Source organism: Saccopteryx bilineata, chromosome 2, assembly GCF_036850765.1.
Source record: "Saccopteryx bilineata isolate mSacBil1 chromosome 2, mSacBil1_pri_phased_curated, whole genome shotgun sequence".
In the NCBI taxonomy this organism is placed as follows: domain Eukaryota; kingdom Metazoa; phylum Chordata; class Mammalia; order Chiroptera; family Emballonuridae; genus Saccopteryx; species Saccopteryx bilineata.
This window is the reverse complement of record NC_089491.1, coordinates 260775214-260790977: the sequence shown is the minus strand read 5'-3', so window position 1 is coordinate 260790977 and position 15764 is coordinate 260775214. Positions and strand designations below refer to the sequence as shown.

Here is a 15764-nt window from a genome sequence, read left to right as displayed (position 1 = left end):
TGGAGTCTCATCGACTTGAATCTGACCTTGAGTAAATCACTTCCCCGGCCCAGGCTTCAGTTTCCTTCCTCACTTGTAACGTGATGAGGGCTGATTCCTCCCTTGCCAGGCTGTTGTGGGCCATGAACATCAAGTGGCCCACATCGTGCCTGCTACAGTCAATGTTGAAGTAATCTGGTCCCCTCCACGCCCTTCCCTCATTGAACAATTGACAAGGGGGGATATTTACCCACTATGGGGTGGGATCTATATACAGAATAAGTAAACAATAAATGATTATTGTTTTATCACAGGATTTGAGGTAGAGCTATTTTGATTTCACTTTTTGCAGAATAGCATCCAAACACTGGCACTAGTGGCTCTGAGTGCTTATTAGGTGGCCGACACTGTGTGTGTGTGTGTGTGTGTGTGTGTGTGTGTGTGTGATCGCCCCCAAATTGCTCAGTCATCCTGTGTCTGGGTTCCATGTGATAGCAACCCAGCTCAAATCAGCTCAAGCAGAAAAAGAGAAGTTAGTGACCAAAATATTTGAAAAGTACTGAGTCTAAAACTGCCTTCAGGCTTGGCTGGATCTAGGTGCTGCAACCATGTCATTAGGAATGTGTCTCCTGCCTCAGCAACCTTGATGTCACCTTGTATTCTTAGTCAATCTCTTCCTTCTTGGTGGGAAGAAGGCCCCTAGGCACTCCAGGCTGACATCCTGAATCAGAACAAGCTAACGTTGTTTCCATAGTGCCAGCAAAAACCCTGGTGTCAGCCATACTGTCATCCTACAACCAACCAGTGTGGCCAACAGAAGCTGTGCTCTGATTGGCCAAGTGGAATCAATGCATCTTCTCGGGGCTTGAGGGGGAGGGTCAGCCCCATCAGAACCACATGGGGAATGGATACTTTCTGCAGGGAAGATGGGATACTTCTATCAAAGGAAGAGAGAGTAGATGCTGTGTAGTCAGGTACATCACCAGTTTTCCCCTACAGAACATATCGGGTGGGCGCATCTTTCACAGAAGTGCAGTGTAATGGCTCAGAGGGGAGCTTGGTGGCCAGACTGCCTGGGTTCATGTGTCAGCTCTTCCACTTAGGACTTGTGCGACCTTCAGTGAGTCACTTGACCTCTCTATCCCTCAACTCTAATAGCAGGAATGGTTGTTGACTCTACCTCAGTATATTATTGTGAAGGTTAAGTGATTGCACAAAAAGTGTTCAGAGCAGGGCCTGGCACAGAGTAAGAGCTTACCTTCATAACCTGTGTGTGGCACGCCCCTGGGTTCGTGCATTGCACAACTAGTACAGCAGGACTCGGCAGTCCTCCAGGAGTGTGAACCATTATGTCCCCCATTTTGTGGATGGGAAAAGCCAAAGCTCAGAGAGGCCCAGTAACCTACCTAACATAACAGACATCTAGATAGAGGAGTCGGGACTGGCGCCCAGTTCTGCCTGACCACTGGGTCTCCTCCTAACCGCTGCGCAATGCTGTGTGATGTCGAATGTTCCACCTCATGGTAGATCAGAGGTCATATTGAGAGAATGCACCCCCCTGTCCCCGTCCTTTGATGCAAAGTGTGTGTTTAGAGCAGTGCCTGGCAAAGGGACAGGGTTCAGCCTCATGACCCATGTGCATGGCACCCCCCTCCAGGCTCATGCACTGCTTTGACCTTAGATAGCACACATCTCATCTTTCCCCTGAGAACTCAAGGCTTCAAGGACTCTCAGTGCCCTCCCACAATTGCTGGGGAGGCAGAGGCTCACCAAATATCCCCAGGCCGGAGCTTACAAACCCTCTATTTGTGTACAAGGTCAGAAGCACATTCCTGTCTATACCTTCAGTTTGTGGAGAACTGGGAATGGGCACATGCTCATTTGATAGAGGGCTCCTAACACAAGGGGCTGGGGAGGGGTGGCTGACTATATTAGTGAATAATAGAATGACTGACTATATGTAGGGATGGGAGGGGGGATTTCTTGCAATTAAAGATGTCTCAGTGCTTTATGCCTGCATACCTATGGCATTATGGTACTGATTTTATGGTATTGATTTTTACAAGAAATAAATTTGGAAGAGAAAGAACTGTGAACACATATGACAGTTGTCTCACTGAGGGTCTATTGTGGGTGTAGTCACACAATAGATCTGGAGAGGAATGGAAGTCACAGAGACCTTCATCTCTCCCTACCCCCCCCCCACACACACACATTGTGAAGGTCCCACACAAACCCAAGCTTCCCTAGGCTTGTGCAGTGCACAAGTAACACAACCATACTCAGCATCCTGCCTGATGAATGTGAACCACGATTCCCCCCACTTTGTAAATAGGGGAAAACCGAAGCTCAGAGAGACCACATAACCTACTCAGTGTCACGGCCTCAGAATCAATACGTCCATGGAAATGTGCTGGTGACTTGGAGCCGAAAGGTGTGAGCTGGCGGCTGCCACCTGGGATCCTCATTAGCACACTGGCCGCCAGGGCTGGAGAACAGACCCCAGTGACCCTTCCCGAGGAGCTGCTTGTCAACCAGCCGCCCTCGTTGCCCTCGGCTCCCTGCTCCACCCGGAGCTCCTCCCGGGAAGGCATTTTCTAAGCAGTGGTGGGCAGGCTCACGCCGCGGGCGCTTCCAGTGTCAGCCCAACATGACTTGCCACCCAACTTCGTAAAAACGCCAAACAGCCTCAGTATGGAAATAATGTGCAGTGAGTTATTCTTACACCACGTCATCTATTATGAAAAATCAGCCTGAGATGGCCCTTTATTTCTTCCCACTCTCTAAAGTGTAACAAAATTGACATTTTTTTTTTTAAGCTCAGCCTTAGAACGACTTGTCAGCAGCAGCCCGGAGCCCACCTGGTGGCTGCCTGGGGCTGGGGAGTTCCTGGTCTCGTGCCTGTCCAGATCCTGTGGAAATCTAGGCCAGCTTGCCTGTGTGCCTCTTGGGTGGGGACCTCTCACCCCCGATTCTAATCTGCCAGGAAGCCTAAAGTCCCAACTTACGACTGTGGGTGCCGAGGCCCTGCCTCATCCTGGTCGTGTGGCCCTGAGAGCTGGGCCTCCTCCATTCTCCTGAAACGGTGTTAAAAGTCCTACTTCTCAGGCTATGAAGAAGGTGAAAGGGATGAACGATAGCAACAGCCACCAGTAGTTGTTTTTTTTTAGCATTTTCTCAGTGCTTGGCACTGTGCTAAGCACGCTCACATTTTAACTCATTTATCTTGAAGAGATCCTATGATGTAACTCTCCCTGTTTTACAGATGAGGAAACTGAGCTGAGCACAGTCAGCATTAAGTCACTGGCTGGGAGAGAAAGGGTCCCCAGGTCTGGCTCCAGCGCCCAAGCCATTGTCTCCACACGTGGTAGGATCTGGCACTTGGCACTTGGCAGGTGGCAATGCACGTCGGTTCCTTCCTCTTCCCTTTGGGATGAACTTGATTGTGTGCAGAAGGCTCCTGTCCTGATGCTGCCACATTGGTGCTGCCACATTGAATCAAACTGCAAGTTCCTTCGGTTCCCTCCAAGTTAGCTACCTCTCACCATATAGTCCTCAGAGCCTGGTTCGGGCCAACAGGACTCTGCCTGAGTGGCTTCCACGATACCACCAAGCCATGAAGCTGTTTTCTGTGCAGCTGAATTCTGTATTTTCATCCGTCCTACCTGTGTGGTCAGATGTTCCAGAGAAGGGCAGTGGGGCCCAGCGATGAAGACGAGGTTGGGCTCTGCAGTTGGACCAACCAGGCTTATCTGTGTGACTGTGGGCAAGTCACTTCCCCTCTGTGAGCCTCAGTTTCCTCCTATATTGTTCAATCCTGATGGCGGCACCTTTCTCCTAGAGGTGTTGTGGGGGGGCAATGAAACACAGTGTACTGGAAATGGTCCCCAAGCAACAGTAGCAGGTGCATCATTAATGCCAAAGCCATCATGGCCAGGATAATCCTCTCTCTGACCCGGTGTGAGCTAAATGTCCGCCAACAGCCATCTCCACTGACTGCTTGCTTGCTCTGTGCTCATCTGTGCCTGGAGATGAATTGTTCCTCTCCCTGCTTGCTCCAGGGAGACTGGGGAAAGGAAGGAGCATTTCTGGATCATACACCATACACCACCTATAAAGTGGGGTTAAAAATAGAGCCTTCTTTCTCCAGTGGCTACAAGGACCAATGGCATCATACTGATGAAACGCTCAGCCGGAGGAGGGACCGAGCAGATGGGAATGGCTGTCATCCCACTCGGCTCTGCCCTGTTGAGTTTCTTACAATGGTTCTCACTCACCTCCTGGCCCGGGGCCCAGCCACTTGGCCTGGCAGCGGGGCCCTGCGTGATGCTGCTCTCTTTCTCTATTAGTTATCTGACATCATCTCCCATGATGGCCCATCTGCTGCTGGCTGCCCAGACCTTTTGTTCTTCACACTCCTCTACTGTAAGATCTCCCCCCCCCTTTTGTTCCCTCCACTTCCACTCTGTTTGGAGCACCTGCACCACCTCCTTCCTGGAGGACCACGGCAGTGTCCACACCGGCCACCCTATTTTCACAGCAGCCGGAGGGAGACCATGCCACCTCCTTCTTAGAAACCACCAGTGGTTTCGCTACAGACTGAAAATAAACCATATCTTTGCATCCTGGCTCACAATGATCATCTCCTCTTGTCTCTGTCTTGTCCAGCCGCACTGGTGTCTTTCTGTTCCTCAGCACTATGTTTGTTCCTGTTCCTGCTTCAGGGCCTTTGCACTTGTTATTGCCTCCACCCAGGGCACTCTTACCCCTGAATCTGCACATGGCTATGTGTTGTCTTTGCATCTTTTTGGTCTTGGCCGAAATGCCTCTCCTTAGTGAGGCCTCTGACTTCTGCACGAATCAGGGGCTGGTATAGCCCTGCCTGCCTGTGGGGTGGTGCAGGAGCCCTTCATCCCACCTCTCCACCTTCCCAGAGATGCCTGCGGGAAGACAAGACTGTGCCTGACTCCTCAGGTCCTCTGTCAGTTATTCTCTAACAATGCCAATTACCTTCCCTTGTTCCACATCATTTTTCTCAGCGTGTCTCAGTCCCTCCTAATCACTGAAAGAAATGGACCACCAAGTCCTTCTTTGACGGGCTCCGCTCTGAGCCCAACTGAGGGAATACATTGCTCTCTCGGTCTTGAAAACAGGAGTTTCGTGGAGTGTGGTGGCTGGGCAGAGGGGAGGGGCTGGAACGACAGGTGCCGGTGTGAGGAGCAGTGGGAGGAGGCTAGGGACTCGATTTCCTCACCTGTCTGTTACCCCAACAGATTCAGTGAAAAAATTTTTAAGTGGCGATAATTACCGGTGACCAGGTGGTCATCACTCTGAAAGTGCAGGCATCCTTCTATGAGCTGAGCATCATAAAGGTATAAGGGCATATACACGGGTGAACTATGTATTCACTGCTGCAAGGGTAGGCAAAGAAACCTGCTGTGGACCTCGTGTATGCAGGACCGTGGGGATGCATCTAGTATGAGCCTGTAGGATAAAACCTAAGATGCGGATTAAAAGAGAAAATGCAGGTAGAACCTTTAACACAGTGCTTGATAGTTGGTATTGGAATGGCTGCCTCCCTTCTCCCCACATGCCGTTGTCATTATTATTATTCTAACATCTGGGCTGAGCTCCTGGACATTCTGAGGAAGGCATTCTTGCTCAGTTTGCTAGGAGACTGAAATGATCCCAGGTGGGCTATTCCCATAGAGTTCCCCACCTGGCTGGTTGTCTGGGTAGCCTCATCTTGGTTCCATTGTTTTCCTTTTATAGATCAGAGGAGCCCCCTCACTAAACGGCTTCATGGCTCAGAGATTATATACATGTCAATTCAGGACTCTAGCTTGCTTTTTTCCCCCCTCATGTCTGAGCACAAACCTTAACATCATTAATTGTTTTGAAGGGATGTTGGGCTGGCAGTTTAGAAAGGGCTCTGGTCTGGACAGTATAAGTGGTGCCTTTGCTTCTTGCAGCTGTGTGACTTTGGGCAAAGCACTGCCCCTCTCTGAGCCGCAAGTGTTTTCTTTGGGTGTGTTCTGCTCAGAGACTCTCGGGTTCAGAAATCAAGGGGAAACTGCCAGTCGCAGAATGGACTTAGGGTTTGTGAGCACAGATGCGGTTGTTTCCACGGGGACTGTCTTCTAGAGCCACGTACGTAATTGAACCTTCTTGGTGGCCCCACTTTGCTAGATACCAGGCCTACTGTGTGCATGCGGGTGGAAGAATGAGAAAGGGAAATTTTGTTTAAGTAGGTGGCTCTTAACCTCTGAAAATCTAATGGAAGTCACAGACCCAGGAAAATGCTCACATGTGGAATATTTGACATACCACTTAAAACACTGTTCACAATCTATGAGCACCTCCTCCAGGAAGCCTTCCCTGGTCCCCATCCCATATTCCGGGCATCCCCATGCCCTCCTCCTTTTACCCGTACCCCTCAGAGAGGCTGTCATTACCTGTTCCTGCCTGTCTCCCCCACGGGAGGGCAGGGGCCAAGTTAACTGTTCCCTTCATGCCCTGTATCAGCGATCTGGGTGTCAGCAGATATTTGCTAAAGGGAACTGGGGACTAGCTCCTGGCCACAAGCAGAGGCGGCCTGGCCTTATTTCATGGGGCAGTGCCTGTTCAGTTTTGAGTGGGCTCGGAACCATGCTGCCTCAAATGCAAATGTACACGCTTCCCCACTTGTGGGGCGATGAATAGTTGTGAAGACGCGAAAGTCAACTGTAAATGATTCTGCTGGCTGAGAGGGGCTGGGCTGGGGGTGAGGGGAAGGACATTCAAGTGGCAGCATCACAAGGCCTCCTCTCTTTTCTTCTCACCCCCCTGCTGGTCCAGCTGGAGCAGAGTGAAGCCAAGTGTGAGGATGCCCTGAAGACCCAGAAGGTGCTGACTGCGGACCTGGAGAGCATGCACAGCGAGCTGGAGAGCATGGCCCGGAGCAAGAGCCTGGTACCTGTCCCTTTCTGAAGCTCTGGGGCCCAGGCCAGCACAGGCCTCTGAGCTAGCGAGGCCTACTGTGTGCTCAGCATCATAAAAGGGAAGGGGGACTTATTGTGGACCTACTGGGTGGTCAACTGTCTGAAAGTGCAGGCATCCTACTATGAGCTGAGCATCATAAAGGTATAAGGGCATATATGCGGGTGAACTATGTATTCACTGCTGCAAGGGTAGGCAGAGAAACCTGCTGTGGACCTCACCTGTGTGCAGGACCGTGGGGATGCATCCAATATGAGCCTGTTGTTTGCTCAGCATACTGAGTGGGGACACAACTTTCTGTTGTGTGCTCAGAGCTTGCTCACCACTGTAGGTGGTTCTCAGCATCTGTTATAATCCTACTTGCACTCACCAGCATGGGAGGGGACTTGGTCATTATCGCCCAGCAACCTACTGTGGACCTACTATGTACTCACCACTGAACAGGAACAAATGAACATATGTGTGGATCTGTTATGTTTGTGAAAATTGGGCATGGGTTTCTAAGTCCTTTGTCTAGGTGTATAGGGTTGGCTTAAATTTGCATTTTATGTGTAAAATGTGTAACTAGAGATTTGTAGACAAAAACTCGTCTCAAGATCCCTACTGGCCCTTTGGTCCCAGATTTTAGTTGCCCTAGATTAAGAGGAATGTGTGTGTGTGTGTGTGTTCGCATGCACGCACACACACATGCCCAAGGCATGCATTGCCACACCCATGGCCACCTGTATGTGAGGACGGTCACTCACCTGACACACCTGTCAGCAAGCTCCCCTTTGTTGTTTATCAGTCCCCTCCCACCACCATTCTGCCTCCCCCGACCATTGTCTCACTTCCTGCCAGGTGGATGAGCAGCTGTACCGGCTGCAGTTTGAGAGAACAGACCTCCTGAAGCGCATTGATGAGGACCAGGAGGACCTGAATGACCTCATGCAGAAGCACAAGGACCTCATTGCTCAGGTAATAGCCTCAAGTGGAAGAAGGCTTGGTGGCCATGGCTGAGTTGGTGGGGTATGTGGAGAAAGTGATGTGTTTGGGTCACTCCCTGGTTTGGATGAAGCCAGAAGACAAGTAGCAGGCATGCTGGCAGAACAGGGAGAAGCAGAGGCTTTGGGGAGAGCTAGGGATGTGAAGGGGACCCCTGGCTGATTTCTGATCTGCATAACTGACCTGATCTGCGTGACTTCACAACAGCTCCCTCCAGAAGAAGCATCTTCCCCATGGCCCGCCCCCAGCTAGATTCGATGGTAGAATACCTGCCAGGCTTCAGATGCATCCTACGGAGATTAGAGCTGAGGGAATTCCTGCTAAACAAGGAATAACAACAAAAAGAAATCAATTATGTTAACATGATAACAACCACCACAAAAATAGCCTATGCCATCTTTTGTATTTGTGAATCACACTTAACTTCTGTTCAAAATGGAAGTTTATTTGTTCAGTTACAAAAACAGCATACTCATATGCCCATTGTAAATAACCTAAATGATAAATACACGTGAAAATAGAAGTTGAGGGGCCCTCCTCCCCTCTGGCATCCCTCTCATAGGATATAATCAATTACATTTAACAGTTCGGTTCTACTTCTTTGAAGGAACTTGATTCTACATTGCCTCATTTATTCTCTGAACAAATCCTATGTAGAAGGGCTAAGCAAAGATGACCCACCCATTTAAAGAAGGGAATACTGAGGTGCAAAGAGGTCTGGGGCTTGCTAAGGCCAGGATCCAGGTCTAGAATCCTAGTTACCTGACATTCAGAATAGTTCTCTTCCCTCAGAATCTGGTACTAGAACTATGACCAGCCCATTTCTGTCTGGACTCTCCAGGGTACATAATAAAGCCACAGACAGTTAACCAAAGCTCTAGGCTTATATAATGGGGGTGTCCTGGTGACCAGTGAGGTGAAAGATGTTGAGGGGATGTGAGAGGTACACTTTTGGAACCAGCTACTGTCTTAGAGTCTCTGAGAAATGCAGATATCTGTGGGTGGGGGGAGAAGAGATTGCCAGGGGCAGTTTCCCAGCAAAGCCTGTGGTCTCGAGGAGATTTTTTTTTGTCTCACCAGTCTGCTGCGGACATTGGGCAGATCCAAGAACTGCAGCTGCAGCTGGAGGAAGCCATGAAGGAGAAGCACAAGCTTCAGGAACAAGTATGTGTTCAACGCTGCCATGGTGTGGGGGGCAGAAGAAAGGGATTCCCTCTGGGACCTCACACTTTGGGTTCTGGAAACTGTCATTCATTCAGCCATTCATTCATTTACTCCACTTCTGCCTTGCACCAAATGAATGAATGGAGAGCAGTCTTAGCAGAGAGTTACACACACACACACACACACACACTCTCTCTCTCTCTCTCTCTCTCTCTCTCCCTCTCACCTGTGCCTGTTCAGCATCCACAGGTGCCCTTTGTAATGAGACTCATCAGCATTTCAGTGAAGGCTTCTCCCTCTGAGGAATGGCTCCAAGGAAACGGGCTGCTCTGTGCAAGGCAGGGTCATGTCCTGTGAAATTTTCCTTTGAATCACAGTCTCTCCAAACATCCCTGAAATTCCCTCATTAGCTGGTGGGTTGCTGTTATCCATGAAATTCTCAAAGCTCTTCCAGAACTCTCGCCCCTGCCTGTTCAGACTGACTGTCAGAGTGACCGAGTTTCAAGCAAATGTCCGTGGGCCTGAGTAACAAGTACAGCAAAATATAGCAGCTGTGGCTGTTTTCCCAGTGCCAGTGACATACCAGGCGCTCATCTCCTTCAGTCCCCACACAAAAAAAGTGAAGAAATGAGGTTCAAGGGAGTGAACTGGCCTGCCCAGGCTCACCCCGCTGGAAAGTGGTGGAGCCAGGTGTGGGACTCATACAGGTGCTTGGCTCCCAAACCCACTTTGGTTTGTCTTTTGATGCTGTAGCTTGCTGCTCACAGACTGACTTTGCTTCCCTAGAAGAGCAGGGAAAGGAGGTAGGGGAAGCACTGATTAAAAGTCCTGTTTTGGATGCAGGGGGCCCAGGAAATGTCAACTCCCAGCACCTGAGTCCCAGTGGCTGGGTCACATATGAGGGTCCTTAGATTGGAATCAACAGTTCTTGCTTGTGCATTCAACATACAGCACCTGAGCTGAGAAGGGAGCCGTGTGAACAGGCCTGGGTTGGGTCCTCCATGTGTCTCCATTTCGTGACTCAGGTCCAGCAGGTGGCCAATGGACCCCTTGTGTCTGCCCCCAGCTGCAGGTGGCTCAGCTGCGCATCGCGTATCTGGAGCAGTCCACCGTGGATCGAGCCATCGTCAGCAGGCAGGAGGCGGTCATCTGTGACCTGAAGAACAAGACAGAGTTCCAGAAAGTGCAGATTAAGAGATTTGAGGTACTTGCTGATGTGTGAATATTGCTCAGGCGTAGAGCAGTGAGGCCTTTTTTGTAAGCTCTGTTCATCCTTCCACTATCCATCTATCCCCTCCTAGGTCTTTATCTGGATATATATTACCCATCCATCTCTTGTGTAAGGTCCTTTTCTCCCTCCTCCCCTCCTCTCTTCAACCACACTGTTCCACGGGCTACCTATCCATTCAACCCACCCACCTCCATCCATCGACCCCACTCCATACGCTATCATCCGTCCATCCATCATCCCCCCGCTTCCTGTGTTCTTTTACCTTTCTTCATTCTTTCTTCTCTTCCTCTATTTTTTTATTCAGACCTTGACCCTGTCTGTCTTTTTACCCATCAGTCTAGTTATGCCATCTCCATCTACTCACTCATCCACTTACGTGCCCAACATTCATCTTCGGCAGTAGTTTATTCTGCACCTAGACCATGTGCTAGGCTGTTTTAGATGTATGAAACAGATCCTGCTTTACAGACCACAGAGCTTTGTATATGTGGGTAAGATATGTACATAAATAACCATAATATGGAGAAAGAGCTGTGAGGTTTGGAGGATAGAGGTCCTTTCAAGCTGGGGAATCGGGAAGGCTTCCAAGAGGAGGTGGCATTGATGCTGGACCTTGAAGGACAGGTAAGACTTAGATAGACTGAACTGGAGTTCAATTATTTTATTCACATTTAGCTCTTTAGGCCAATGACATGAGACATTTACAGAGGATATTATCATTGTGAAAATCCTTCCACATCAGCTGTTCTAACTTGACAGTCACTGTGGGCCCATGGGGCAGGTAGGATAGAATGAGATGACCCCAGAGAGGTCAAGTGATTTATTCAAGATAAAGCCAGGTAGTGTCAGTTACAGGTGTAGACACCCGACCTTCATCCTGGCCCTGGGCTTTACTTTCTCTGCAACCAGCTGGCTCACCCTCTATACGACAGTGGGTCTGGACAAGGAGTCTGGCTACACTCCTCATTCTGAAACATTTCCTCTCAATCCCTTCATGGGCACTCGGTCTCTAAGAATTCTATGGGGGAGGAAGAACAAAGAAAAATTCTTCTTTGTCTTGACCTTCCATGATTCTCAGAATCTCTCAGGGTATCCCTCAAGGCATAATTGTCTCTGCATATCACCTCAAAACTTTGACCTGCGATATATTAAATAATTAAATACATAATGTTCGGCTATATCATGCATCTTTTTTTTCACTCTTTTTCTAGCATGGTCAAGTGATAGTGGAAAAGAAAACTCTGATAGAATAACTTTAAATGGAAGATTCTATCTCATAATTCACTTTTCTCCCTCTGCCTTCATTACTTAAATTTAGTAGAATCCCAGGTTCTTGAGGTGGGGTGCCTCAGGGACACAGTTTGAGAACTACTTCACTTTCTTACAACCCACCTGCCACTGTCGAAAATGTTGGTAAATGTTTGAAAGGCAAAGGAGACCTGAATAATAAAGCTCTTCTTCCATCTTTGATCCGGAAAGGGGTTCAGAGCCCTAAGCAAGGGCCTGAAATATTCATGTGGGCTTCGTTTTATGTCAACACTTGAGTATTTGCCCATCAGAATTATTTGGTTCCAGGCTTGTTGGCCAACTAATGAATTCTGCAGAACAGCCCTATGGGTTTGTTTTCTGTAGCATTGGTGATGCCCACAGCTCTTTTCTCTCTATTGTTTCATTGTGTCCTGGTGGATTCCCCCCCCCTCCCCTAGAAAGGAAACATGCCATAAAAGATCAGAGCAGTGGCTCATGGGAGATCTTCTACTCAAACCTCCTTGTTTTACAAATTGGGAAACCAAAACCTGTGTTGGGGAAGCATTTGTTTCCAGCATAGAACTCTTCACTGACAATTCCACCTACCAAAGCTTGAGATGAGTGAAGGCTTCTATAAATATGAATCATTCCCAGCCCTTATCCAGATGTCCCATGTGCCAGGCACTGAGCTAAGCCTTCTGCATAACTGAATGGGCTCAGCCCCGACAATGTCCCTGGGACGTAGGCACTCAATCATGCCCATCTCTCAGAGGGGTTCCATAACCTGTCCAGGGTTGCACAGTCAGGAAGAGGTAGAGCCAGGATTTTAACCCAGAGCCTATTCAGAGGCAGGGTTCTCAACAGTAATACTACACTGCTTCTCAGAATAGAAGTTATTATTTCCTAGATATTTAATGTAAATTCATTTTTGTATCAAAAATTAGAATTAGCCTGACGATGAAAAACACACAGAGACTCAGCAAAAGATTTCTCTTCCTGGAGCCCCCTGGCCTCTAACTCTAAGATGGCCATCTGCTCTCCGACCACCTGCAGGTCCTGGTGATCCGGCTTCGGGACAGCCTGATTAAGATGGGTGAGGAGCTCTCGCAGGCGGCCACGGCCGAGTCCCAGCAGCGGGAAAGCAGCCAGTATTACCAGCGGCGCCTGGAGGAGCTGAAGGCAGACATGGAAGAGCTGTCAGAGCGAGAGGCGGAGGCCAGCCGGAGGTGCATGGAGCTGGTAAGTACTGCCCCAGTGCTCTTCTTTGCACGATCAACGAGTTGAGACTGGGGAAAGCCAAGTTGCCGCGGCTCCTATGTAAAACAGAAGACACAGGAAGACACAGGAAGCAGGGAGAAACCGGTAGGGGAGGAGCAGGCAAAGAGACGATGTTGCCACTGGCTGCAAGGTTTGGGGGTGGGCCCAACGTGGACCAATGGTATTCACTCTTGGATGGTCTCACAGCTCCTTTATGGCTCAGACTCGCGGTCCAGCCTCACACATTCCACTCCACTGGCAGGGAGGCCTCATGTGAAGAAGGAATCAATGTTTATTAAACGTTTACCTTGCATAGGTCTACTTTGCATAAGTCTTCACATCCATAATATGTAATCACTGGGACACTGTGAAGTCAGAATTATTATCCCATTTTACAGATAAGGAAACTAAGGCTTCAAAGAGGTGAGATAACTTGTGTCCAATCACACCTAGTGAATGTCAGTGCTTTTTCTGGACTTTTAATAGCAACAACAAATATAAAAGATAAAAAGGATAATGTTAAAGCCACTTTTGTTAAGCAGTTGCAATAGGCCAGGTTCCAGGCTGAACATTTGCCGTTTAAAATCTTCCTGTCAGGAATGTGAGGTAGGTACTAGTCTTATCTCCACTTTACAGATAGGGAAACTGAGGCACGGGGATACCAACATTGCCAGATTGAGGCTCAGAATGGTGCAGTCACTAGCCCGTGGCTACATGCCAATAAGAATTTGAATCCAGGTCTGTCCAACTCTGTAGTCTCTGGTTTTATTCACTGAGCCATGCTTCGCTCCCTGGTGTGGTCCAAAGAACACTGTAAAACTTGTTTCCTGCCCAATGGGAAAGTTTCTTTGTTCAGTGTATTTTTCTAAGAACAGTTTCCTGCAGAGATCACAGAACATCTGAGAGAGCTTGCTCCTTTTCCCCACGAGGCTAAATAGCCCTAAGACTCCAGGTTTTTGCTTCTCTAACTCAGGAGGCATGTGCCCCCCCCCCCAGCCCCCCACCATAGAACCATTGCTGGGAGGACCCACAGCATTCCAAGGCTTGGCCCAGAGGTCTCTAGGTCACAGGCATTAACTCCTTCCTGCCCTGTCCACTCTGGTTTTGTGACAGGTCTCCCCAAATTGTCCTGCAGTGGGTATATTTCTCTGGCCATTGCCCCCTGTGGTCAATGTCATTCCCATCAGCTTTGCCCTTGACAAGCCAGCAGGCTGGCTGTTGTGTGGGATGCAGTGAGGATCCGCACAGAGAGGAGGTTCCCAGACAAAGTCCAAGCCCTTGCCTGGCAGCTCCTCCACCCTGTAGCCCTGGGAGAGAGAGGCTCTTTCCTCCAATTGACAGGATAACTTCCTCATTAACCAGCCCTGCTTCTCGGCAGCTGAGCTCCCCTCCTCCAGCTCTGGCTCCGAGCGAGAGAACATCTGCAATCCTCCTCCTCTGATGTCTTCTTTAACCAGCCAGACACCCAGGCATTCTGGCCAGATCAAAATGGGTTTATTCCTCTCTCCTTTACTCTTTTCTCTCTCTCTTCTCTCTCCTGTGCTTCCCTCTCTGCTCACTTTCCTCTTCCTATGCCCTTTTCCAGGACACATTAAGATTTTTCAAGGCCCTAAAATGATGAAAAGATTGTAGTGAAGCCCTTATATGTGAATCAAAATAGAAATGCCACAAAATTGTAAAACACAAAGCTTGCATACATGCTGAAATTATACCTGCATCCTTCTCTGTTTTCTGACTGCAAGATTCTGGGTAAATTTTCCAAGGTTGAACTTTTTATTTTGGTGTGTTTGTAGTTGGAAAGTGTATTTGTTTTCTAGGGCTATCTTAAGAAAATACCAAAAAATGGGTAACTTTAGACAATAGAAATTGATTCACAGTTCTGAAGGCCAGAAATATGAAATCAAGGTGTCAGGGGGGCTGTGCTCCCTCTGAAGGTTCAAGGGAGGATGCTTCCTGCTGTTCCAGTTTCTGGGGGCTCTATGTATTCTTATAGCTGCATCATGGTAATCTCTGTCTTTGTCTTCACATGGTCATGGGTTCTCTCTGAACGCATGTCTTAAATATCCCTCTGCCTTTTCTTATAAAGGCACCTGTGATTGGATTTAAGGCCCACCCTAAGTGCAGCTTGATTTCGAGCTCTCTTTCTTAATTTTATCAGTAGACCCTTTTTCTGAGTAAGGTTACACTGACAGATTCTGGTGGATATAACCTTTGAGGGAACCACTGCAGGAGAGGGTTGCATGTTCCTACTTTGCTTATAGTCTACAGTGATCCCACACAGCTTTTTGTTTCCTTATGAGTCTATGGGTGAGCAATGTTCAAAGGGGAAATGGCAGGCTGGCAGACCCTTTCTGATAGTGGATGTCCCACACTCACCAACCTACTTGCCTTTAAGTGTGTCCCTGGCCTTTGGGACCTGGGATGTTTCACTGGGAGATGTTTCACCATACTTTCTTATATCATTCATTTATTCATTCAACATATATTTACTCAACACCAACTATGGGCATGGCACAGGGATGGGTGTTGGTGGGGACAGGCAAGGGATCATAGGTCCTTGCTTTGTAGAAGCTGACAAGGTAGACAAAACCCAGATCCATGGAGAGGTCAGTGAGCACTGTCATTTTAAGATGAACCCTGTGGCCGAGGCCTCTCTCATTGGCATGGCTTCCTGGAATGTTCCCAGGCTTCTCAGGAGATGCCCTCTCATCTGTCCAGATCCATGCCTACTGTACCTTTGTGCCTTCCTTCATCCCCTTTCGGCTAGCTGGGGGAGGGGGGGGGCTGTGGGGGAGAGCGGTGGCTGCTCCATGTGTTCTCTTTAAACTTCACCAAAAGCCTGCAAAGCAGCCGGGGTTCTGGTTCTTTCATTCATGCACTATGTCTATATCCCTAGTTTTTACTGTGGGCCAAGCCTCATGCT

General features: G+C 48.8%; 1 protein-coding gene across 1 annotated transcript in view; it reads left to right on the top strand.

The window, feature by feature from the left end:
* MYO18B (myosin XVIIIB) overlaps positions 1-15764 on the top strand; it is a 238619-nt gene that overhangs the window by 160902 nt on the left and 61953 nt on the right. The window contains exons 35-39 of the mRNA XM_066260272.1: positions 6817-6930; positions 7798-7914; positions 9022-9105; positions 10172-10309; positions 12638-12823. Coding sequence (XP_066116369.1) covers positions 6817-6930; positions 7798-7914; positions 9022-9105; positions 10172-10309; positions 12638-12823 — 639 coding nt within the window. The remainder of the gene's footprint in view (positions 1-6816; positions 6931-7797; positions 7915-9021; positions 9106-10171; positions 10310-12637; positions 12824-15764) is intronic.